We start from the raw sequence: 23,367 nt of genomic DNA on the forward strand, positions 1-23,367 counted from the left end.
CCAGAGCGTGGGCGAGACCGAGCAGCAAGTTAATCGTGAGCTTGGCATTGTGCGGTCAGGCTAAGCGCGTGTAATTGTTGATTGTCGTCGCGTATAATCTAAAAAAGGCATTCACGAGGGTTGCGCTGTTGGCATGGCGCGTGCGGTACTATGTCCCATCCGTTCAAGAAATCACTGTACAGAATGTGGCAAGCATCTTGGAACACTCAAACAAATAACAAGCTCCACTTAATTAAACCTCACATTCAGGATACAGGAGACCGGCTGGAAAACCGCCTGTTATGCACTTTACGAGCGAGGTTACGTATAGGCCATACGTACCCTACACACGGGTTCTTACTTCTGGGAGAGGAGCCACCTCAGTTTGCACACTGTGGTCAGCTCCTGTCTGTTGTACACATACTCATCACATGAACACATCATGAAATCCATCGCAAACATCACTTTAAGGAATTCTATAAATACTTCTTACCTCTTCAACTAGCCTTATTGCTTGGTGACGAGGCTCCCGTCCCTTTTACAAGCGCCTTTGATTCCCTGAGAGACGTTGGCGTTATTAGCCTTTTGTAGTCTTACACGTATACACTCATCTCTTATTAGACATCGTGTTTACTCTTAAATAACCATAACATCACCACTGTCTCAATCATACCTCAGTTTATGGCGCATTATGATCTTTGTTGTCAATGCGCCATTAAACTCCCAATCATCATCATCATCATCATCAATTTTGCTGTCTGTGCACTGGTTTAGCACCCAAGAGCATTCCCACTTTCCCATAATCATGTCTATATTAATATGAAATAGAAGCCATAGTGAACAAAACTAGTGGAAGCTTTATTCAAAAGCTTCCCTGTAGGTCACGCTTCAATTTTGATTACCAAAACGACAAGAATGACAGAGAACGACACAAGACGTACATATCGTAATATCCTACATTGCAGCTCGCAAATGTACAAAGAAAGAAAATGTAGATACCGAATAACTGTGGCATAATTACGATGCATTATTCACGTGACGTTGCAGATGGCTTCTAAGGCTCCCTTTCCCGCAAAATTCTGTCGAGCAGAGACCGCACTTGTAAGGACGTTCGCCAGTGTGTTGCATCGTGTGCTCCACCAGACGACCATAGCTCGAGAAGGAGCGAGAACAAATTACACAGCGAGTGTCTCCACGGTGCACAGCCTTGTGGTGGTACAGTGACGTCGTGCCGGTAAATGCCTTGCCGCAGATACTACACACATGTGGTTTGGTGTTGCTGTGTATATTCATGTGGTTTAACATTGTCTCTTTTCGCGTGAACGACCTTGAGCAGAGCTGACACTTGTGAGGCTTCTCTCCTGTGTGACGACGTAAGTGAATAACGAGGTTGCCCTTCCCTGAAAAGCCTTCCTTGCAGATGTCACATGTAAACGGCTGTCTTGTGTGCGTCTTTTCATGTCTACGCAGACTGTACATCCGGCTCGAAGCATAAGGACAGACGGAACACTCGAATACCCCATTCCGTCCTGACGTTGGCTGCACAGTTCCTGCACCAGAATTACAAAATAACTACACGTTACTATGTGATCAGTCACATATCGTTCACGTTAGACACATCAGTGAGACCTTTCTAGAAATACACAGAAAAATACACAAAGACGGGGTAAAGGAGCGCGGGGCTTGTGCGTGGTTTTAGTGATATTCCGCAACTAAAAGTACTAAAGTTATATACAATTAAACTACCCATATTTCGCCGTGTTGTATTTGGACAGCGTGAAACGTAGCTGGAACCGAGGGACTGAGCCAGCGATAGGAGACTATAATAATGAACTGGGGCAATTTCGAGAGATAATGCACAGCGAATAAACTCGTACGAGCAGTGTATCCCCATTACCTGTAGAAACTTGTTCCCTTCTTGTGCCTTCAATAAAATATTTGCAGTCAATCCAAATCTCTGTTAATTCGTTCGATTAATTGCGAGTTCTCAATGAGGCGCAATTGATGACCTATTTACAGGAGTTAAAACTGTTAATGAATCGCCAGGAACCTACCTAAGTGTCCGAAATCGAGCGTTTTAACCTTCTGCAACCATTTGTTTCCTTAGAGTTCAGACACAGAGTATACAACCAGACAGGCAATAACACGCAGAAAGGCAGCTAAAATAAGTTACTATATAAAGGAGAAATGTGACATCTACTGACAAAGCAGTAATTATTCTACTAAAATGTCTGTGCTATCAATATATCACAGTCACTGAATATCATTATAGGGGTGTTTTCAGTCAGGGGTAGAACACAGCGGAAAAAGGGGATTCTGGATTCTTCTAGATGGAATCGTAGTTCCGTCATTCGCAGGATTCTCGAAAACATGACAAGTCCACGGAGTGCATGCAAAATGAAATGAAATAAAATGAAGTGGAACACATTCATTTGCAGTCTTTGGACGAATATATCCGTAAATTCGATGGCACGAAGTACCCTTGCATAACGAGAAGAAAATGAAAGCATTAGGTGACCGAATAGGAACAAACACGCACAATGCCTTGAATATACACTCTGAGAAGATAACAGCCGACATCCTCACGGTTTCTCCTGGAGATGATACGATATACAACACCGACACCCGGCACAATGAAGGCACACCACTAATCAATGAGGAGCATAATGAGAAACGACAACAAATGACGCCTGCTGCGCTCATGCTTCTCAAGACGGGCATATTCGCAACCCGAAGTAGGACTTCAGAACAGGACATTCACCGAGCAGTTGTGTGACACTTTGTTGGCGGGCATCCTCTGAAACACAAAACACAACAATGAGCACGCATTAGGTGGGATTACATTGTCTAGCGGCGGTAAACAACCTAAAATTCTGTGAGTCAGCGAATTGTTGTGGAACATGCACAAATGATGCCCGCAGCATAAACTAGAACACATACTTCATAATACTCCGCCGACAGCATGCCACCAAAGCATAATTTTTTTTTATACTTTGATGTAGATATACAACGATTGTCCTTCTTTAATAATTGAGAGGCGCTTCTGGAGCAGGTGTTCAACAGGACAAGCGCCTACACCACCATTTGTTTTGTGGTGGCCATGAACAGTGGTCCGTTTCAACATGCATGGGGCAATCTGTCATGTAGCCTCGTAAAAGGTACCGTCAGGGGTGGATCCAGGATTTTTCTTAGGGGGTCCAGCCATGAACAGCATGCTAGATACGCGATCTATGGTCAATTAAACGCTATGTGAAAACATAAATTTAGGAGGGAGTCATGACATCCGAACCCCCCCCCCCCCCCTGCAGCCGCGCGTGGGTCCAGTTAGGGCCATCCGAGAAGACGAAAAGGCAACCGACGTAACAGGAATAGTGTGCGTACCACTTCATATTCAAATTCTCCAAAGCAACAAATGAAGCACAGAGTGGCGTCGCTAGGGTACGCGTGACCCGGTGCAGGGGCTATTTGCGTCACCCCCCGCCCCACCCCATGCCCCATTAACGGATCCCTTTCCATACCAGGCGATTCACGATAAATAAACATATTACACCACACTCAGAAAAAAAAAATGTGCCTCGTGGAAGGCTCCTCATGTTGTTTTTTGGCGTCATCGAGCCGCAGAGAACGTGAGGAAGCGGCAGTATTGGTGCGGCGCGTCACCCCTTCCGTCGCTTCACCCGGTGCGGACCGCACCCCCCGCACCGCTATAGTGACGCCACTGGAAACACATAATCCAAGCGAGAAATCATTGATCATCCCGTTGTAGTAGACGTCACAAACTAGCAATATCCCTGCACAAACAAGGCCCATATAATATTGACCCTTTGTGAGCAGCACTCCTACGTGCGCAAGCCATTGGTGACTGGTTTCCTACCCACATTATATATGCGCAGAATACAACACAATTTGATAATTCCATTATTCGTGGTTTTACGTCGCGGGACAATTATCATTGTAAGCTACGCCACAATAGTCGGTGAACGGAATAATTCTGTACATCTGACGGATCTTTCATGTACATCGAAATCTCAGCACACCGTATATAACGTCCCTCGCGGAAGACTGCATGTCTAAGCAACTAGTACCGTGCCACCAAGCCGCTGAGTCCTTGCCGAGCTTGAAACGCAACATTGGAATACAATCCATCGTGCACATATCACATATGCATTCATGTGAACGAAAATAGCACTCAATCACACTAGGTAACTACGGGAACACGCATGACCAAAACGTAACACAAATCCACGAAGACAACACACTAGCGTTCCGAAAACATTCCAGGGAAAAAAGACGCAACTACACGAACGTTCGACACAAGTAAGTTAGAGACGTCCAGTATATGTGACCACAGCCTAGCTCACTTCATCTGTAGCAGTTGCCGGCTGTAACACACACAGTATTCCAACTCGAAAGAAGCCAGAATGAAAATATAAAACATTCCAATGAAAGCGACGTCCCGCCAGGCACAGCATGGGTTCCGCCATCTTGGCCGATGCTGTCGATGTCACTCCGATTCTCTCACTCTCAGCCGGATCAGCGAGGCAGCGAAAACCAAAACTAACTGGTCTCGCCTAGACCATTCCTCGCTGTTTGGTGTAATCTTGCTCCACATTTGACTGCTACTGGACATGTCTGACTTTTCACATATCGGACATAACCTGTTTATGAGCTGACGTACTTGCCAAAGGAAACGGAATGGCACCTCCAAAATTGGCATGAAGGGAGACTGGACACAAATCCAGTATTTTTTTTATATCTCAGTCACTCTTTATATCTCAATCTCAATCAATCACTCCACTTCGTGGTTCTAAGAGCTTATATATATATACAGGGTGTCCACGCTAAGTGTAAACAGATTTTTTAAAAATATATCAATCACTTTTTCCGAGATGAAATCAATTGCAATATAGCATATGCTGAAGGGCACTCCCTAAGGGGGCATTAACAGACTCCTAAGGCAATATCTTAATTAACTTTCAATAATTAACTTTTTAATTATAAAAGCTACGAAGTTGCTCCAATGAGAACATCTGATCTCTTCGGTCACCAGATACCAAAGCCGTTTTCAGAACAAAAATCCGTTCGATAGATCGTCCGCAAAAAATTCGTGAAGGAACGCCATTTTTTCTTTATTTTATTCATTGCGCATCTCTAGAGACGCGTCTTTCCTTCGCCCCCAATACGAGAGGATGAAAGAGCATACTATCGCCTCTTGCGTCCTGGAAAAAGATTAAAAGAAAGCAGAAAATGCAGCCCAAGATAAGGGCAGTCGCGATAGAGTCACCCGATAGATTTGTGTTTTTGTTTTGTTTCCGCAAGTTAAAGCTAATCTTCGACACATGAGGCGGCACTGTGCTCTTTCACTCTCTCACACTGGGGGTAAAGGAAAGCCGCTTCTTTGAAGATGCGCAATAAACCAAATAAAGAAAAAAATGGCGTTCCTTCACGAATTTTTTGTATACGATCTACCGAACAGATTTTTGTTCTGAAAACGGTTTTGGTATCTGGTGACCGAAGAGATCAGATGTTCTCATTGGAGCAACTTCGTAGCTTTTATAATTAAAAAGTTAATTATTCAAAGTTAATTAAGACATTGCCTTAGGAGTCTGTTAATGCCCCGCTAGGGAGTGCCCTTCAGCATATGCTATATTGGAATTGATTTCATGTCGGAAAAAGTGATTGATATATTTTTAAAAAATCTGTTCACACTTAGCGTGGACACCCTGTATATATAGACTTGAAGTGATGAAGAGACTTGGGAGGCCGTAGAAGGGTTTAAAACGGTTGCTACTTTTATTACATTAATAATTAAGGGGGTACTAGTAATAGATTTATAGTTAGGGGTCGACGTTTCGGCAGTCAGCGCTGCCTTCAACAGGACTAAACCTGGAAATAGGTGACAAGGGCTTATATACAAGGGAATGGGGGAAATCAGAGGAGAAGAGTGCACGTGGAGCGGCGTTGGTGATGTTGCAGGAGCATTGTTGCTGCCAAGGGAGCACATGGTGGCCTAGTAGACGTGTAAATGACGTCTAAAAAAAGAGATAAGGAATGTCTATAGAATGTCTCCGCACTAGACCAAATGTCAAGTATCCGTCCACTAGACGTCAAATAACACGTCTAACGTTAATGCCACCTAGCCATCGAGCCCTAGACAGCCGATGTCTATGTACCTAGCCGAGATTTAGACATTCTTTTGACCTGATGCCTGGAACAGGGTCAGACACTTAACCATGTATTAGACATGAAGTCTACAGGTAGACCAATTTTACCCCTCTATTCAGGCGACAGGTCTAGGATTATACATTTCCTGTACCTTACTTTAGCCACCCTTAGACATACTTTAGACCATGACTAGTCCTGCTACCGTCCTTGCATGCATTCATGCAGAAATGTGATATAACTGATAGCAACATGGATCTCAGCATGAACATTTATTCACAGTAAACCACACATTAAGTCTATGGTACAAAATTCAGTCTAAAACTGGATTGACTTTGCTGCGAAGCAGGCATCTTGTGTTTTGACTGATGAGTGTTGAACTGGCATCAGGGCGATGAATGCCACCTCATTCCTTTGTTCCAATCTGTGATTATTGGTGCTGCAGCACTGCCTCCAATGACTCACTGTGGCTAGAAAATAGAACAAAACATGTCAGAAAGCATTAGGTAGCCTGCTAGTTCTAACTAGTTTATTTAGTGGTTATGCAAACTCTTTCACGGGATGCTTGTCTGGACACAAAAGAACAAAAACTGTATCAACACTGATCTGAGAGGCACATAAAGAAAAGAAGCTGCACGTACAAAAATCACAGGACTGTTACAGCTACTCAACACGAATTGCAGCAACAGCTGAAAATCTGTTTGTGCGTGACTACCTGATGTGGACGCTGCCAGGATCGCAGGGAAACGACGATGTAACAGCGGTCTCTGTGAAAGACACCTGCTGAAAGTACATCAATGTGACAGGCGTTTTCTCGTGATGCACGACCTTACTTGGTCGAGCAGGGGACTGCGAAGCACTCCATGATTGGTGCAGCACTTCCATCACTGCATTACGCTAAAACAACAACTGCGCTGCTCTCATAACTTTGGTGCAAAAATTCTGTACAGGATAACAATAAACACTGTGTATATTATAAAAGGCAATACAAAGCAAGAGCTGTATCACCACGTCAAATGTTATAAGGTTTATTCACATGACGTCATCCACAGGAGGCCACCACTGTCGATAGCAGGCAGATTTGCTGCCATCGGCCACCATATTGTAGATCTCAGCCAAGCTGTTACCCATATTATACTCATCGTATATCTGGTGTTTCAAACTTGTCGCTCTGTGATTTGTAGAATATCCAAGCAATTTCCATGTTTTCGGTGTTAATAGTCACCTGAAAAGCATAATGCAGCGAACAAATGCAAGAATGTAACATTGAGGGACCTATAGTACGGCGCTGAGGTGACTTCAGTGAATAAACCCTTTAGGAACTCAAGTCTTGCACTACTGCCAGATAGGTGTTTGGGTGAAGTAAGACGGAATGACATAGTCACGCTGTTCTCCATACAATACCAAGGATGTTTCAAAACGACTAAGCACAGAAATACTAGTTTTGTACCGTTTGATGAATATTTTGTCTGCTACCCATACATGTTGTGTGGTTCTTTAGCAAGCTTCTGGCAGTCCTTTCTTCTACATCGCACTTCCCTACTGACCTTCACAGTATCTGAAAAAAAAAGTTAAATTTCGTTGACAATACGACAACCACGTAAATGGAAAGCAGTTAGAGCCTTCCACCAACTGTATTTGCAATACTTTGCAAATTTACAGAGGCTCCCTCTAGAGTAAGATTGGCGGGCACATCGAACTTCAGGAACATTGGAGCACAACACAGTCACACGTTAAAGACAACTGCTTCCCCTTACCTCACAGGGAACTGTTAAGCTTATATGCAAATAGATGTTTCGTAGGGTAGGTTACCACTATTTTCATATCCACCGATGCAAGATAGTCCAAGCACCTATAAAAAGAAAAATGCAGTTGCTATGAAACCATGATATGCAAACAAAAGTACTTGCGCAAAATTTTCAGTGTGTGGTTTCACGACCAGCGAAAAATGCAACAACCGAAGTCTGGCTGACATGACAATGAACTAACCAGCATTTATGTTCCGGCGTGTCCGCCCTGCAAACAGTAACTGTCGACTTTCGTTTACTCAAGACTTCAACAGTCATCAAAAACTCGTGAATCTCAATGGTTAATTAGTGATACCGTATTTCTTTTAGCACGAAGACGAACCGAGGCACTTACTGAAACGTTGTACTGCAGAACATACAACGTCAATCACTACTTTGAATGCAAGTGCAGTCAGGTCAACCCACACTTCCAATGTGCTTCAATCGGTGATACGAAGACGAAATAGATAAAGGAAAATACATTCCGATATTATGCCACGCATCTCTACTACATGCGATTTGGTGTACAGAAACAGGCACATACTTTTAATAAAGAGTGAACTCACCCCTTAAACTTGAAAGTCAGAGAACAAAGAAACGCTGTCCACCGCAGCGTACTCTGGGGGCTCTGCTGGGCTCAACAGTTTTTATCACTGGACAGCACGGCGTACGTTCTCGCTATGCTCAAAAATTGCAAGACAAAACGTGCGGGAGATTAGAACTTAGAAAGATTTTCGTATAACAACCAGCGGAGTGCAGCCGCTAAGACGAAACTGCTACCCGTTGCCGCCCGTTGCGTTTGAAGTTTCAACGGATGAAACTGAACAGGTTCGAACTGGTTGGATGGATGGACGATGGATGGTGATTGGGTAGACGGGCAGACGTCATTGCCATTGCTTTAGCTCGTGCTTATTGAGTACTTATTGTTTGTAATATTCTTTAATTTCCGTGGCCGTTCATTATAATTGGGTGGCGGAGGTTAAATGTTAAATAACACATATGCCAATCCAGCGGAAGTGACAGCAACATCGTCATCATTATGCCATCGCCATCGACGAGCGCCGATGCCTCGCCAGTGACGAGTGTCGTATTTTGGTGCTGTGTGTGTTGAAAATCGCTGTTGTTTTTGCAAACATTTTATCGGTGCCTTTGCTACTGAGCTACGGGTGTGCCTAATATGTAGCGTATTGTCTGTTCAGCGGTTTCAAAGAGATACCATGGGCAATTTCAAGATTTTTCGAAGGGTCCTGAAATCCCTGAGTCACGTCAGATTCCATTTTACTGCTGCAGCTGTGTAGCTTGTGCGAAAATGTTATGTGCAGTAAACAAACATCTGCCATCTGCTGCCCACAGTACGTGCAAAGTGCTTCTGTGTTTATGGAGCAATGGTATTTATAGTGCTGCGCTGAACAATTCGTCAGAGTCGTCGACTTTTTTATTGACATTTAAGTGATTCGATAATTTAGTTGCTGATGACTGAGTTGGTGTAGCGTAGTATTCTGCAGGGGAGTTACTGACGTACAAGATTTACATTTACCAGCAACGGTAACGCCATCAGGAACGCTAGTTCAAGAAACATTGCCCTGAACAAATGCGGGCTTTCGTTAAGAAAACAGATATATATTCAGTAAAATAAAATATTACTTCACAGCACTTAGATTCTGGTAATGTCTTCTAGTTTGGATGCTATATAAATGCATGTCAGTGAGCCAAAAAAACTCGGATCATCATATGTATGGACATTATTTACATTATCTAGTACCTCAGTCAGACTGCCTTCATCTGATTGATCTTTTGTTACAATATATGGGCATATAATTCACATAGCATGAAAGACTACATACTATCCATTTGGTCATAATAGAATTTGACAAAGTTAATGTGGTCCGTTCGTGCATAGTTTCTGAAAGTTGCTACAGAGTCCATTTTTATTACCTCAGTATGATCATTTGCAAACAGATTGTACTTGCTGCTTCATTAGGTGAAGTGAAGGTGAAGTGATCAGTGATGGAAAGTAACAGAATAAGGAATTTCCTTCATGTATGAGGATCATCCAACAAAGGTTCCTCTGCTGTGAACAAAATAATAAATCTATAGCACAACATTGAAAAGATTTATGTACAGATTCGAGCTCAACGTTACTGCCTAATATAGTCACTTTATTTAGCTGAAAATTTTCGGTACTGTGATATCAAGTATTCAATACTGTATTGTCTGTGCCATGCTATGTCCTGTTTACAAAGTGAGGCATTCTCTTTGCATTTCACCTGATCAATTTGTGTTTCATGATCACTTGCGAATTGGTGACTGCCGAGGGACGCTTTGAGAGGAAGATGGAACAGCAAACTGGGCAAATTTTCATTGAAGTAGGAATCATCACCTTGAGCATGAGGAGAATGAAGTATACAGGAAGCTCACGAAAAGGAAACTCACGTTTGTGTCTCCTGTATACTTCATTCTCCTCATGCTCAAGGTGATGCTTCCTACTTCAACGTTGTACCAGCTCGCTCGTGTTTTTCTCTCTTTGGCAAATTTCCAGATGAAGTTCTGGAACAAATCCTGAGTCTTTCAAGACGAGTGCAGACAGCGTTGACGTGGTACGCTACACCCTTCCAAGTCCTGTGCGTTTTTGTTTCATTGTAGTTTGAAGCTTTCCCAGGATCTCGCAGTACAGCTGCTTTTACTGTGATTGTGCGTGTGAGATAATCTACAAGTTGCGCACAACGATAGTCCTAAAACATTGCCGGCATAGCCTTTCCAGACGAAAACGCGAGTTTGACCTCCTTCAGAATGCTTTCACCGGGCACCCACCATGACTTCCTATGGCATTTTGTCTCAGCACTTGCATAATGCACCCACGTTTCATTAATAATAATTCTTCCAAGAAATTCATCTTGACCGTCTTGATACCATTGAAGGGAAATGCAAGCTGCATTCATTCGTTGCTCTTTACGAACGTACTGAGCAAATGTGGCCCCCACCTCGCACAACTTTCGTTGACCAAGCTGAAGGAAATTTGTTCCCATTAGTGTCAGAGTGCAGTACCAGTACCCGCCAGTCTCCGTTAACAATTCTCGTAATTTCAGAAAAGAAACGTTGTTTCGTGGTGTTATAGCTGATCTCCCACTGTACTGTTCATTGTGCAGATTTTCACGACCCTGTATAGAGGACACACCATTTCAATGCATGTAAAGTGTTTTGTATAAACAGGTGTTAACTGTAGGTGGATATTCCCTAAAGCACTCTTCTTTCTTTGACGAAAAGTAGGATAACTCGTACTTACTAGAATAGTCAGACGTACTCGGAAATATTACATCCATGCTTGAATGCTTGACACATAGGTGAACGGCACTCCATTAACCAACATCTGCAGTGCCGGGATGTCACACCCAACTACTACACCATGCAGTTTGTCCTAGTGGTGTTTCCTTTGAATAACAAATATCGGGACACTTATTTTTGGATGATCCTCCTAATTCCAGTTCTCTTTCTGCATTTGGCCACATTTTTTAGATTTCTTGTGACGACTCTTGTGGACAGATACCAGCATGGAAGACTTAATAATAATTGGGGTTTACATTGCGAGACAACTGAGATCATGAGCGACACCACAGCAGTCGGTCTGTGGATTGCCCACCTGAGTGTCCTTAAATGTGCAATGAAAGCTCACCACACAACACACCATATTTAATGTCCCTTGTGGAAGATGGCATGTCTAAGTAACTTGTATTCTGGCACTAAGTTGCTGGTGTTTTTGGCCGGGTTCGAACCGGCGATCTCGGGATCAGAAGGCGAACACACTACAGACTCAGCCACCAAGGCCAGTTCATGGACAACTTGAACAACACAATTATGTTAACTCTGCCATCAAGTAATTCAGTTTACTGCATATGTTTTGTAACAATTGAACTTCAGTTTTGTAAGCCTGAAAGCTAAGCGTAGAACCACCCCTTATAATTTAGTGACTCTATTTGATGTGTGAGTGTGTTCACACACCTTAAAAACCTAATAAGACAAAATCTTGATGATTTCTAATATGTGGTATATACAAGGCCAGCTACAAGACGTCTACAATTAGACGTCAATTACTAAATGTCTACCAGATGTCTAGTAAGTCACTAATTTTAGACGTCTAAATAATGGTAAGACTTTTAGACGTCTAGTCAACGTCTAGTTTGGGCACTATCCCTAAAGTCTAGGGTTAGAACAGGTTTTGACGTCTAGTAGACTACCATGTGTTCCCTGGGTAGCCACGATTATGCCAGTTGTACAGACACCATTCCTTTTCATCTGGCGAGTACTTCAGCTCATAAACAGGAGATGTTCGATATATGAAACGTCCGATATGACCAACACCAATCACATATGAAGCAAAGCCTCCAAAGAGTGAGGAGGTCGGCAAGCCGAGATCACTACACAAGTCAGTTTCGGGTTTCACAGATAGCGCCACGCTGATCCGACTGAGAGAAGAGAGAGAAGCTGAGTGACATCGACAGCATCAGCCAAGATGGCGGAACGCATTGTGTACCTGGAGTGACCTCGTTTTCGTTGGAATGCGTTATATTTTGATTTTGACTTCTTCCGAGTTGGAATACTGTGTGTGTTACGACCGCAAAGTGCAAAAGATGATGTGAGCGAAAGGCTGTGGTTACAAATACTGGATGTCTGCAACTTACATGCGTTGAACGTTCGTGCAGTTGGTTCTTTTGTCCCTGGAATGTTTTGGGAACGCTATCGTGTTAACTTCGTAGATTTGTGTTATGTTGTTGTCATACGTGTTATCGTACTAATCCAGTGCGATGTAGTGCTATTTTCGTTCACATTAGTGCACATAGGATATGAGGACGTTGTATTGTATTCCTAGGTTCCATTTGAAGTCCGGCCGAGGCTGGCAGCGCCGTGGCGGCAAGGTAGAAGTTCCGCCTAGGACGGTAAATACGGTGTGCCGTGTGCTGAGATTTCAAAACACGTTACGGATCATTCAGTTGGACAGAATTATCCCACACACCGACCATTATGGCGTTGCTCGCGACCATAGTTGTGCCGCGACGTAAATCCAGTAATTATCGAATTGTGCTGTATCCTACGGCACGTATTATCGTGGCGTGGAAACCAGTAACAAATGGCTACTTACGCAGAAGTGCTGCTGACAGAGCGTCAACATTATCTGATCCTTGTTTTTGGAGGGATGTTTTTAGTTTCTGGTTGTCTACTACGAAGGGATGATCACTGATTTCTCGCTTGGATTTTATGCACCATTTGTTGCTTTTGGGAATTTGAAGGGCACGCACACTATCCCTGTTACGTCGCTTACCTTTTCGTCGGTTCGAATGCCCATTGCTGGACGTTTTATCAGAATTGTTGACAGACCGCCCGATGTATTCTGAACCTGAATACCGTACATGACCGCCACGGAAGAAATGGAGCTGTAGGTGCTCGTCCTGTCCGACACCTGCCCCAGAAACGAGCCTGAATTATTAAAAAGGACAAGCGTAGTATCTCTGCATGAAAATGTAAAAAAAAAATATGCTTTGGAGGCATGCAGTCTTGCCCAGTGCTTTGAAATCTGTATTCTATTTTATGTTGCGGGCAAAATTACTGCATGTTCCCCGTGCCTTGGTTGACTGATATTATTTTAGGACGTTTCCCGCCGTTAGACAATGTACTGTTATCAAATCTGTTGTGCTCGCCTGTAGGGTTTTTTTTTTCTTCTTTTTTCAGAGAATGTCCACTACCCAAGTCTCAAGCAACTGCTCGAATAGTGTCCGTGAATAACGATGTCGTGCCTCGAGTTCGGAATTTTCCAATCTTCACAAAAATGAACGCTGAAGGCGCCATTTATTGTCGTTTCTCATCATACGCATTGATTAATGGTGTGCTTTGATGCTGACTATCGTCGTTGATTTTATGACAGCACTTATATACAACAGAACACTTTGTTGTGTCGTCAGGGATTGTGTTGACAGGTTTAAAGTGCCTTGCTTTAAAGGGACAGTCGCATTCTCCGAGGTCAATTTCGAAACTAATGCGAATTCTAATTCCTTGCCGAGCACTGAAATGGGCCCGAAAATACCATTTCGATCCGCGACGTACTTTTCGCGCAATCCGATGAAAAGGAAACCGGAATCCTTGCGCCCTCGCTCTCTAAAAGTGGGAGCAAACGTCACCCGGATAAAGCCAATCAGCGCACGCCCTGGGTAAATGCGAGCCGCGCGCCTGTTTGGCGATCGCGAAGCGAAGGTAGCAAACATGGAGTCTGAAAACGAGAGTGATTTTCTCTGTCTGGGGGAGATTCTGATGAACATGTAAGCGGTAGCGGAGTCGAGTTAATGCTGGATGATGACCCATACTCTACGGACCCAATGCCTCTGGAACCCGCCGACCAGGCACGAGATGTGGCTGCGGCTAACCCGCGGGATGACATTTTCAGGTGACGTATCTCTTTGCATGGTTGCCGTCGGATGTGCGAAACAGTTTAGAATGTTGAAATTGTTGTCGGCAGGTGTCTGTGTGGAGTCTGCGACCCACAGGAGCCCGACGAGCGCCTGTGTTGCCATTCTGTTGCCAGGGTGGTAGAAATGTGCAACAGTGCCGCCGTGCAGTGCATAACACAACACCCATTACTCAGGGACATCTGCCTCCGTAGGGAGCTTCTAGTGGTGTACGCGCCTCAATTCTGCCGCTATGATCAACATTTTAGGCGACTCAATCCCCAGGACCACAGGTAAGCCTGCTGCAGTGCTCTTCCGTTTGCTGTGATTACGACCGTAATGATTTTTTTTCGGTTTAAATGACCTCCCATCAAGATTCGGAAGGGTAAACTCGGGTGCTAGTCGGGTGTTGTTGGTTACGCAAATTGTCGAACCTAAAGTGGACAGGGGTTGTATACATTCTCAGCAGCCTTTTGGCCTACACCAGTTTGTCCCCCATAAATTATAAGCGTGGCCGACAGCCGTGGAACGACCCAGAATCCTGGTCCAACAATTCCATTAGGAAAAGTGAAGAAACACTCTCGATATGCTCTCAATTATGCCAGTTAGCCATGGCCTGATTGGCAACACAAAACTCTGATTGACAGATATCCAGTGGGAATTCTGAAGGATAGTCTTACAAGTCTGAAAACAGAAGCATTTGAGGTGCCAATAAAGGGGGGGGGGGAGCATGTTACTGAAGAATGTAAGAGTAATATATTTTGGGAGAAATTGGATTTTGCCGGAATTGGAGGGAAGCTGGTTCGGGAGGGAGTTAGCTGTTGGAATCGGGTTCATCCTGAAAGAGGCGGACCATTTTTCTGTTGTACTATGTTGCACACCTGCCAACCTTCCACATTCAACATGCGGGAGACCCCGGAACTAAGAAAGGAATGCACAGGCTTTGAACTCCAAGGTTGGGAGAGTTTCTGTTCTTCTGTTCTGGCCATTGTTTTCCCAACACTGTGGGAGATTTGGCAGGTATGCAAATGCCCACAAGATATAGTGCTAAACAAAAAGAAATGTCATGTGGATTTGTCTTTTCCAGGTGCCTGAGGTTCACGGCATACTCGTCATTCACGAGATGGGTCTGGGGATACCTTGGTCCAAGGAACAGACGACAGGTTCCTGGATGCGTTGTCCGAGCCATCAGGAGGGAGTTCCCATCTACGTCCTATCAAGGCTATCAGCGTTACGACCATCGAAGCAAGGGTGTCTTGACCAGAGAGACAAGCTGGTGCATACTGATGGCTGGAACTGGAGACATGTAGTCGCAAGACAAAAATTTTGCTGACATAGGCACACTTTGTGTAAATGAGCCCTTGGTCATCCCCCTTGCCTCCCATCAGAGGTTTTGGAGGATACTATAGGTGTGTGGTGTACGGATAGGTTTATCCGTACACCAGACACCAATAGTATCCTCCTAAACCTCTGATGGGAGGCAAGGGGGATGACCAAGGGCTCATTTACACCAAGTGTGCCTGTGTCGGCAAAATTTTCGTCTTACAGCAATCTTCGTCTTTTCGTCATTGCAGTGTGGGGGATGTTTTGTCTTGTCACTCTGTATCTCCAGTTGCAGTCAACAGACTGTCGACCCATCTGTACAGCAAAAACTACTACACGTGGCAGTATTAGCTCTGGCATCAAATCCAGACTGTACTGCACTAAGCTAGTGCCGAGGTGGGAATATTTTGAATTCTGTGCAGATTTTCAATGCGGTGTAGGGACGGGAATAAAGAATGACCCTATAACTGTATCGATTTATTGTACAGTGGAGTATGACGGAGTGGGAATAACGAAATAGCATAGGTTTATTTGCCTCCCATTATGTATGGGAGGCAAATAAACCTAAGCTATTTTATTATGTTGTGCCGTGGTTCTACATTAATGTGGTGTGAAGTCTGGGCGGTTACAGGTACGCTGCCACAGGGATGTTAGGAGGGTTCATGTTGGCAGATCCATATCTGGTGTACTAATACGCTATGCAAGTCTGTGTCCATTGTTTTCCTCTTCCTGGAATCAGGGGATGACAACCCCCTTGTGAGATGCGCCGTGAAGTGGGTCCCCAGCACTTGCTTCAGCCATGACCTCCACATCTGAAATATGGCCTTGAGTGTTAACACTCAAAAGAATATGTTGAGGGCCTAGCAGGTACAATAACAAATATAAAAATGACTATGCAAATAAATCTTCCCCTTTGCGGTCCCTGTTTCATTGGCACAGTTATTTTCCTGTCGACATTACGTTATAAACGCTGGCTGCTGCATCACACAAGATTCCTTTCACAGAACTCTACAATTTTCAGGGCTCGTACATATCCATTATTTTGTGGGACGTGCAAAAAGAATTGCAATATTTTCGTGGCTTGAGAAAACATACCAAATCCAGTTGATTCCGTTGACGTGCTTGCTGCCGCCTGAAATAGAGTCAGAAATTAGCAACAAGGCTGCAGTAGAATACTGATGCAAGTGTCTCGGACGTAGCCAAACACAGATTGCGATGCTTTCACATCCCTGAATGCTACCATCAGGCTTACACTATGAACTGTAGAAACATCCACTAGCTGCAATAAGATTAGAATAATGCTGTCATGTGGGAGTGTTACGTTACTCCTGCATAATACTGGCAACAATTAGCACAGCAACAACACACCAATCTTTTTTCTCTAGAGTACGCGTCAGGATGCTGCAATCATTGTAATAATTTGTGTACATTAGTAGCCGGTGTGACTGTGACGTTACAATCGGCGGCGAGGCCAGGTGTTCGCGATTATGTTTACTGTGACAACTGACATTTTTCATCGCAGCGTATAGCTGTGACCACGCAAAATTGTCACTTACCTCCGTTACTGGTTCCTGCCCTTGTTCCTGATCGAATGTGGTAGGGGTGGTAGGCACGGCGTCAATCTTCAGCCGCTTCTGTTTCTGCCGTAGCCCAAGCCGAACTTGCAATACATCTTCATCAAAATAGGCGTCGTCGGCGAAATGACAGGAACAGACGCGTGAAACATTCAATCCTTGGGCCACACCACAGTAGTGGCTGGCGATCGCTGCCACCCACTTTCGTTTCGTTTCGCCATTGCGAGGTCGTTGAAATGTAAGCTCGGGATTCGCGTTATAAGTCTTTCTGCACCTGAGCACGTAGCACCGGTTTCCTGGCTGTGACATCGCACGTCAACGGCGTGAAATCCTAGGCCACACGCTATGGTTCAAAGTACTTCAAAGCAAACGCGACAAGACAACAAGAAAAAGGGGCAGCCGCACGCACAGACACACACAGAATCTGCGGCGGGAAGGAGCGCCTCCTGATGGTTGGTTTATCCGGGTGACGTCATCCAGTGTCGGCGCCTTGCGGGGATTGCCGTGCGCGCCGGAAGCGCGAACATTTAAAAATCGTTTCTGAGTCAACCAAGTGGATTTGTGCGGAGAAAATTTGCCGGCGTACATTATGAACGACAGGGAACGTGACCATAATAGTTCCGGAACACGCTTCCGGATGCGACTATCCCTTTAAGGAAAGGTCAGTTTTGTCTTTTACTTTGAAGTGTTCCTTAAGCTTTCAATTTTGAAGAGGCTTTAGAAAAAGATGACTTGTCGCCCGCATTATAGAAACGAATCAGCCGAGGGTAATGCCACCCCCCTCCTATTAATGACGAATGTCACGTACACGTGTGGCAACGTTTGCGCCCGCGCTTTCTTTCTTAAACTCTCCTGCTTTCCTTTGTGAGAAGTGCGCGAGTGCAGAACAGACTTTGTTTGCCTATCACGTGTTGTGTGTCCTGCATGTTACACATTCAAATTCCTGCGAGGAAAGGAGGATTCTGTAGACATTTCCCCACCGCTACCGTAACTCCTAATACTACACGAATGTTATTACAACGCTTCCCAAACTTGTGATTTATATGAATATGCACTACAGTATAGCAACATGTTTTGTGTGTCGGATAGCCGTCCCCTACCGGGTGCCAGCATTAGGCATGTCGAAAATTCTGCGTGAAACCCAGATTGTACTTATCGCGAGGAGGAACCAGGATGATTTCGGCTCTCACGTTCTCGTTGTTCATATTCAAGGCTTTTGTACTTGTTTGTTCCCTACCTGGTCACGTAATGCTTTCGTTTTCTTCTCTTTACCAAGGGGTACTTCGTACCATCGAACTTATGGATATATTCGTCCCACGACAACAAATACGTGTGTTGTATATTTTGTATACTTAGCTTGTTTTTGCTCGCGCCATGCTCTTCCTCATTGTTTACGACGCATTTCCTGAGTTCAAAGCAGGCCATGTTGATTTCATTTTGCATGTACTCGCTGGACTTCCAAGTCTTCGAGAAGATTTCCAACGGTGGAACTACAACGCCGGCTCGAAGAATGAAGTGGTCTATTTTCCCTGTATTCTAAGGAAAACATGGTTACCCCTAGAATGACCTTCAGTGACTGTGATATCTTGATGGCATCGACATTTGAGTGGAAAAATAACCTTCTTTTTCAGCAGACGTTATACTTCACCTTAATAACTTATTTGAGCTGCCTTGACGTGTCTGTTGTCCTCACGGAGAGTTTGTGTATACTGTGTCTGTAGTCTAGCCAATGGTTGGCAAAGGTGTTGATAGGCCCTCGACGGTTCATTAACAGTTTTGTTCTTAATGCGAACATAGGTAATTCCTATATAGGGGATCATCGATCGTGCCTCAATTAGACTCGTAATTAAGTGAACGAATTACAGGGATTTGTAGCAGCATCGTCATCATCATCCCCCGCGCACCAATGATCAAGGCGCGCGGGTAATAAAACACGACTGCATAGCCAGCTCGGGCCGTTGTTCGGCTGGCCGGTCTTTCCTCACGTCTGTGTACTGTCTTGTGCCTCTAGCACTACATTGGTGACCCGAACAATTTCTCGAACAATCCCAACCCTCTCCGACGATGTCTCAAGGCGACAACGCGGCGCCATCATCACCACACGTAACCGCTGTCGCCGTCAAACTACCTCCATTCTGGGACCGCAATCCAGCCATTTGGTTTGCCCAAGCCGAAGCGCAGTTTCATCTGTCCGGCATCACTTCCCAGACCACCCGGTTCTACAACGTCATCTCGGCTCTGTCTCCAACCGCCGCCGAAGAGGTGCACGATCTCATCACCTCCCCACCACCCGAGCACCCGTACGACCGACTTAAGGCTGCTTTGCTCAAACGCACTTCCACATCGGACCGCGAACGTCTCAGGCAGTTGTTATCTGCAGAAGAGCTCGGCGATAGGCGTCCAACGCAGCTTTTACGTCGGATGAAGCAGCTTTTGGGAGACGACGTTTCCGCAGCCGGTGACCGATTCCTGCACCAACTTTTCATGCAACGCCTGCCAACTAACGTCCAAATGGTTCTGGCCACCGCGTCGAACCTACCCCTGGACGAGCTTGCTTCCCTTGCTGACGCGGTCATGGAAGTCGCCTCACCACACCAAGTCAGCGTCCTTGAGCGACCTGCGGCTTTACAGAACGCCACTCCTCCGCCACAGGCCGACCATCGTTCCCCCCTTTCTCCACCCGACATTCAGGTGATGGCGCAGCAGATCAGCCACCTCACGCAGCTTGTCGCGTCACTTGTCACCCGCCCGCGATCCCCAAGTCCGCGCCGCCCTCGACACCGCCGAGGCCCCCCGTCGGAACGCCGATCGCGCTCTCGGTCGGACAGTTCAGGTGGCCTCTGCTGGTACCACCGTCGCTTTGGTGCGAACGCCAATCATTGCCTGCTTCCTTGTACCTGGACGGGAAACCCGCCGGCCTCCCACTAATGGCGGCAAGTGGACCCGGCCTTGACGACAGCCGCCTCTTTCACATCGTCGACCGTGCCAATGGCACTCGGTTCCTCGTCGACACAGGGGCTGAGGTCAGCGTCATTCCTGCCAGCAGCAGCTTTTCCCGATCTCGACAACCCTGCTTCTCCCTCAAGGCCGCTAACGCTTCTACTATCCCCGTCTACGGCCAGAAATCTCTCACCCTAAATATCGGGCTGCGAAGAGATTTCCGGTGGCTTTTCCTCGTAGCAGACGTCACTCAAGCAATTCTGGGAGCTGACTTCTTGAATCATTTTAAGCTGCTCGTCGATGTCAACGGGAAGCGCCTGATAGACCGTACCACTTCCTTATCTGTTCACGGCCTCACACTGCCTATTTCTCCATTGCGCGTCTCGTCCTGCTGTGCTCCAGACTTGCCCTTCGCCTCCATATTGAAGGAGTACCCGGCTCTTACCAAACCGCCGGACTGGACCAAGCCTGTGCAGCATGACGTCCTCCACTACGTCACCACCCGTGGCCCACCAGTCCATTTCCGCCCGCGTCGCCTAGCACCCGAAAAGTTCCAAGTAGCGAAAGCCGAGTTTGATCATATGCTGGAGCTCGGCATAATTCGACCATCATCCAGCATGTGGGCCTCGCCATTACATATGGTGCCGAAAAAGACCGGCGACTGGCGCCCGTGCGGCGACTACCGTGCCCTGAACCGAGAGACGCTTCCAGACCGGTACCCCATCCCCCATATTTTAGACTTCGCTGCACAGCTGGAAGGCGCCAATACATTTTCCAAGATCGACCTCGTTCGTGCCTATCACCAGGTTCCCATGGCCGAAGAGGACATCCCTAAAACAGCCATTACCACCCCTTTTGGCCTGTTTGAATTTCTCAGGATGCCCTTCGGATTGAGGAATGCCGCCCAGACCTTTCAGAGGTTCGTTGACAACATCACCCGCGGGCTTCCTTTTGTTTATGCCTATATTGACGATATCCTCGTCGCAAGCCGCTCTCCTGCAGAACATGAGCAACATCTACGCGCGCTTTTCTCCCGCCTACAAGACAGCGGCGTTATCATTCACGCGGCGAAGAGCGAATTCGGCGTTTCGGAGCTCGATTTCCTTGGCCACCACGTCGACTCCCAAGGAATCAGGCCACTACCAACTAGAGTCGCCGCCATAAGAGATTTTCCTTTGCCCACTTCGGTGACCAAGCTACGCCAGTTCTTGGGCTTCATAAATTTCTATCGGCGCTTTATACCATCCTGTGCCTCCAAGCTCCGCCCTCTCGAAGCCCTGCTCACTACCAAGCGCGACAGATCTCCTTCTCGTTTACTGTGGACACAAGAAGCTACCGCTGCATTTGAGAGTATCAAGCAGGAAATTGCATCCGTGTCGCTTCTGTTCCACCCACGCCACGACGCCCCAACCTCGCTCATGGTGGACGCGTCCAGCGTAGCCGTTGGCGCCGTTCTCCAACAACATGTGTCCGGGGCCTGGCGACCGCTGGCCTTCTTCTCCCGTAAACTTAAGCCCCAGGAGACGCGGTACAGCACGTTTGGCAGAGAGCTTCTCGCCGTGTACCTGTCAATCAAGCACTTTCGTCACTTCTTGGAAGGTCGCACATTTACGGTATTCACGGACCACAAACCCCTCGTCCACGCGTTCTCCTCCGCCAGCACCACATATAGTCCCCGGGAACTTCGACACCTTGCATTCGTGGCAGAGTTCAGCACCGACATCCAGCACATCAGTGGTGCCGACAATTTGGTAGCTGACGCCCTGAGTCGTGTCAGCACGATCGGCATACCGACCTCCCCACCGTCTCTGGACGATTTGGCGCAAGCCCAACTCACCGACGATGAGCTGGCACAGTACCGCGCCAACCCCACATCCGCTTTAACAATTGACGACGTCGCCTTACCTGGCTCGGTCCGGCCTCTCGCCTGCGATACATCTCAAGGTCGGCCACGGCCTTTCGTTCCCGCATCACTCCGACGTCAACTCTTCCAAGCCTACCACGACCTTTCCCATCCCGGCATACGCGCCTCGCAAAGCCTGCTTACCCAACGATATGTCTGGCCCAACATGCGCAAGCAAATCAAGCACTGGGTGCAGACCTGTCTTTCTTGTCAGCGTTGCAAGATACAGAGACACACCCACCGACCCCCATCCCAATTCCTTCCCCCCGACGACCGCTTCGCGCATATCCATTTGGACCTCGTGGGACCACTCCCAATCTGCGACGGTCACCGCTACATGCTCACTATCGTTGACCGCTTCACCCGTTGGCCAGAAGCAACCCCGGTCCCCGACGCCACCGCGGCCACCGTCGCTTCGGCCCTCCTAACAACATGGGTGTCGCGGTACGGCGTTCCTTCCATCATCACGACGGACCGCGGCGCCCAATTTGAGTCCGCCCTCTTCACCAGCCTCACCAACATACTGGGCGCCAGACGGATTCGTACTACCGCGTACCACCCGGCCTCCAATGGCATGGTGGAGCGGCTTCACCGTCAGCTAAAAGCCGCCCTCCGGGCGTCGCCTCAAGTCCCGTGGACCGAAGTTCTCCCCATTGTCCTTCTCGGGATCCGATCGGCTTTCAAACCCGACTTGGGTTGCTCAACAGCCGAGTTGGTCTATGGAACCTCATTGCGACTCCCCGGCGACCTCATCTCTGCCGCAGCGAACCCCGCAGCCGTACCACCAGCCGGCTATGTGTCCCGCCTACGAGACACGATGAATGCTCTTCGTCCCAGCCCCACCCGCACACCACGCATTGCCACCGGTTTCCAGCACCCCGCCCTCGAAACATGCTCGCATGTTTTCCTTCGGTGCGACGCCGTGAGGAAACCCTTGCAACAACCCTACTCTGGTCCTCACGCCGTACAGCACAGAGCCTCCACCCACTACACCATCCTGGTCAGCGGCCGAGAACAAACTGTCGCGCTGGAACGTCTCAAGCCAGCTTTCCTCGAGGCCCCTCAAGAAACATCCAACGCTTGCTCCATCGGTGTTTCTCCGGACCTGGAACTTGGCAATCCCACTAGCCCTCCCCATCGACCCCCCCTCCAGTCCTGCTGCCCGCCGCAACAACCGCAAATGCACCCTCGCCCCCGAGTTTCCTGGGCACCACACCTCCACATCGCTCATTACCTTCCGGCCACTCGCTAGGGGGGGAGCCCTGTAG

The 23,367-nt window shown here is 46.8% G+C and overlaps 4 protein-coding genes across 5 annotated transcripts in view; 3 read left to right on the forward strand and 1 right to left on the reverse strand.

The window, feature by feature from the left end:
* LOC135370886 (uncharacterized) overlaps positions 1–17,848 on the reverse strand; it is a 239,408-nt gene extending 221,560 nt beyond the window's left edge. The window contains exons 1-3 of one of the 2 annotated variants that reach the window (XM_064604788.1): positions 17,239–17,846; positions 16,778–16,814; positions 16,153–16,494 (exon numbers count right to left, since the gene is read on the reverse strand). In XM_064604788.1, the coding sequence (XP_064460858.1) occupies positions 16,418–16,494; positions 16,778–16,814; positions 17,239–17,565 (441 nt within the window). In that variant the 5' untranslated portion in view covers positions 17,566–17,846 and the 3' untranslated portion in view covers positions 16,153–16,417. Of the gene's footprint in view, positions 1–16,152; positions 16,495–16,777; positions 16,815–17,238 lie in introns of those variants that run through there. The other variant, XM_064604797.1, reaches the window with a different exon arrangement.
* LOC135370877 (uncharacterized) lies at positions 14,298–15,765 on the forward strand. Its single transcript, XM_064604777.1, has 3 exons — positions 14,298–14,358; positions 14,431–14,652; positions 15,447–15,765. Exons 2-3 carry the CDS (start codon positions 14,507–14,509, stop codon positions 15,667–15,669), a joined length of 369 nt encoding a protein of 122 aa, XP_064460847.1. The 5' UTR covers positions 14,298–14,358; positions 14,431–14,506; the 3' UTR covers positions 15,670–15,765.
* Positions 17,849–19,320: 1,472 nt separating the features above from the next.
* On the forward strand, positions 19,321–20,184 carry LOC135387083 (uncharacterized). The gene has a single exon (XM_064616478.1). The coding sequence runs from the start codon at positions 19,321–19,323 to the stop codon at positions 20,182–20,184; it is 864 nt and encodes a 287-aa protein (XP_064472548.1).
* Positions 20,184–20,889, forward strand: LOC135387096 (uncharacterized). Its single transcript, XM_064616487.1, has 2 exons — positions 20,184–20,767; positions 20,850–20,889. The coding sequence occupies exons 1-2, from the start codon at positions 20,184–20,186 to the stop codon at positions 20,887–20,889; spliced, it is 624 nt and encodes a 207-aa protein (XP_064472557.1).
* The last annotated feature ends 2,478 nt before the right edge of the window (positions 20,890–23,367 follow it).

The sequence above is a fragment of the Ornithodoros turicata genome, chromosome 1, assembly GCF_037126465.1.
Source record: "Ornithodoros turicata isolate Travis chromosome 1, ASM3712646v1, whole genome shotgun sequence".
NCBI lineage: Eukaryota > Metazoa > Arthropoda > Arachnida > Ixodida > Argasidae > Ornithodoros > Ornithodoros turicata.

Excerpts from the sequence above, each read along its gene's own strand:
- LOC135370877 (XM_064604777.1), top strand. The coding sequence starts at position 14,507 with ATGTGCAACAGTGCCGCCGTGCAGTGCATAACACAACACCCATTACTC. Across the intron at positions 14,653-15,446 it reads CTCAATCCCCAGGACCACAG|GTGCCTGAGGTTCACGGCAT; the intron begins GTAAGCCTGCTG and ends TGTCTTTTCCAG.
- LOC135387083 (XM_064616478.1), top strand. The coding sequence starts at position 19,321 with ATGTCTCAAGGCGACAACGCGGCGCCATCATCACCACACGTAACCGCT.
- LOC135387096 (XM_064616487.1), top strand. The coding sequence starts at position 20,184 with ATGGCGGCAAGTGGACCCGGCCTTGACGACAGCCGCCTCTTTCACATC. Across the intron at positions 20,768-20,849 it reads TTCCAAGTAGCGAAAGCCGA|ACCGGCGACTGGCGCCCGTG; the intron begins GTTTGATCATAT and ends GTGCCGAAAAAG.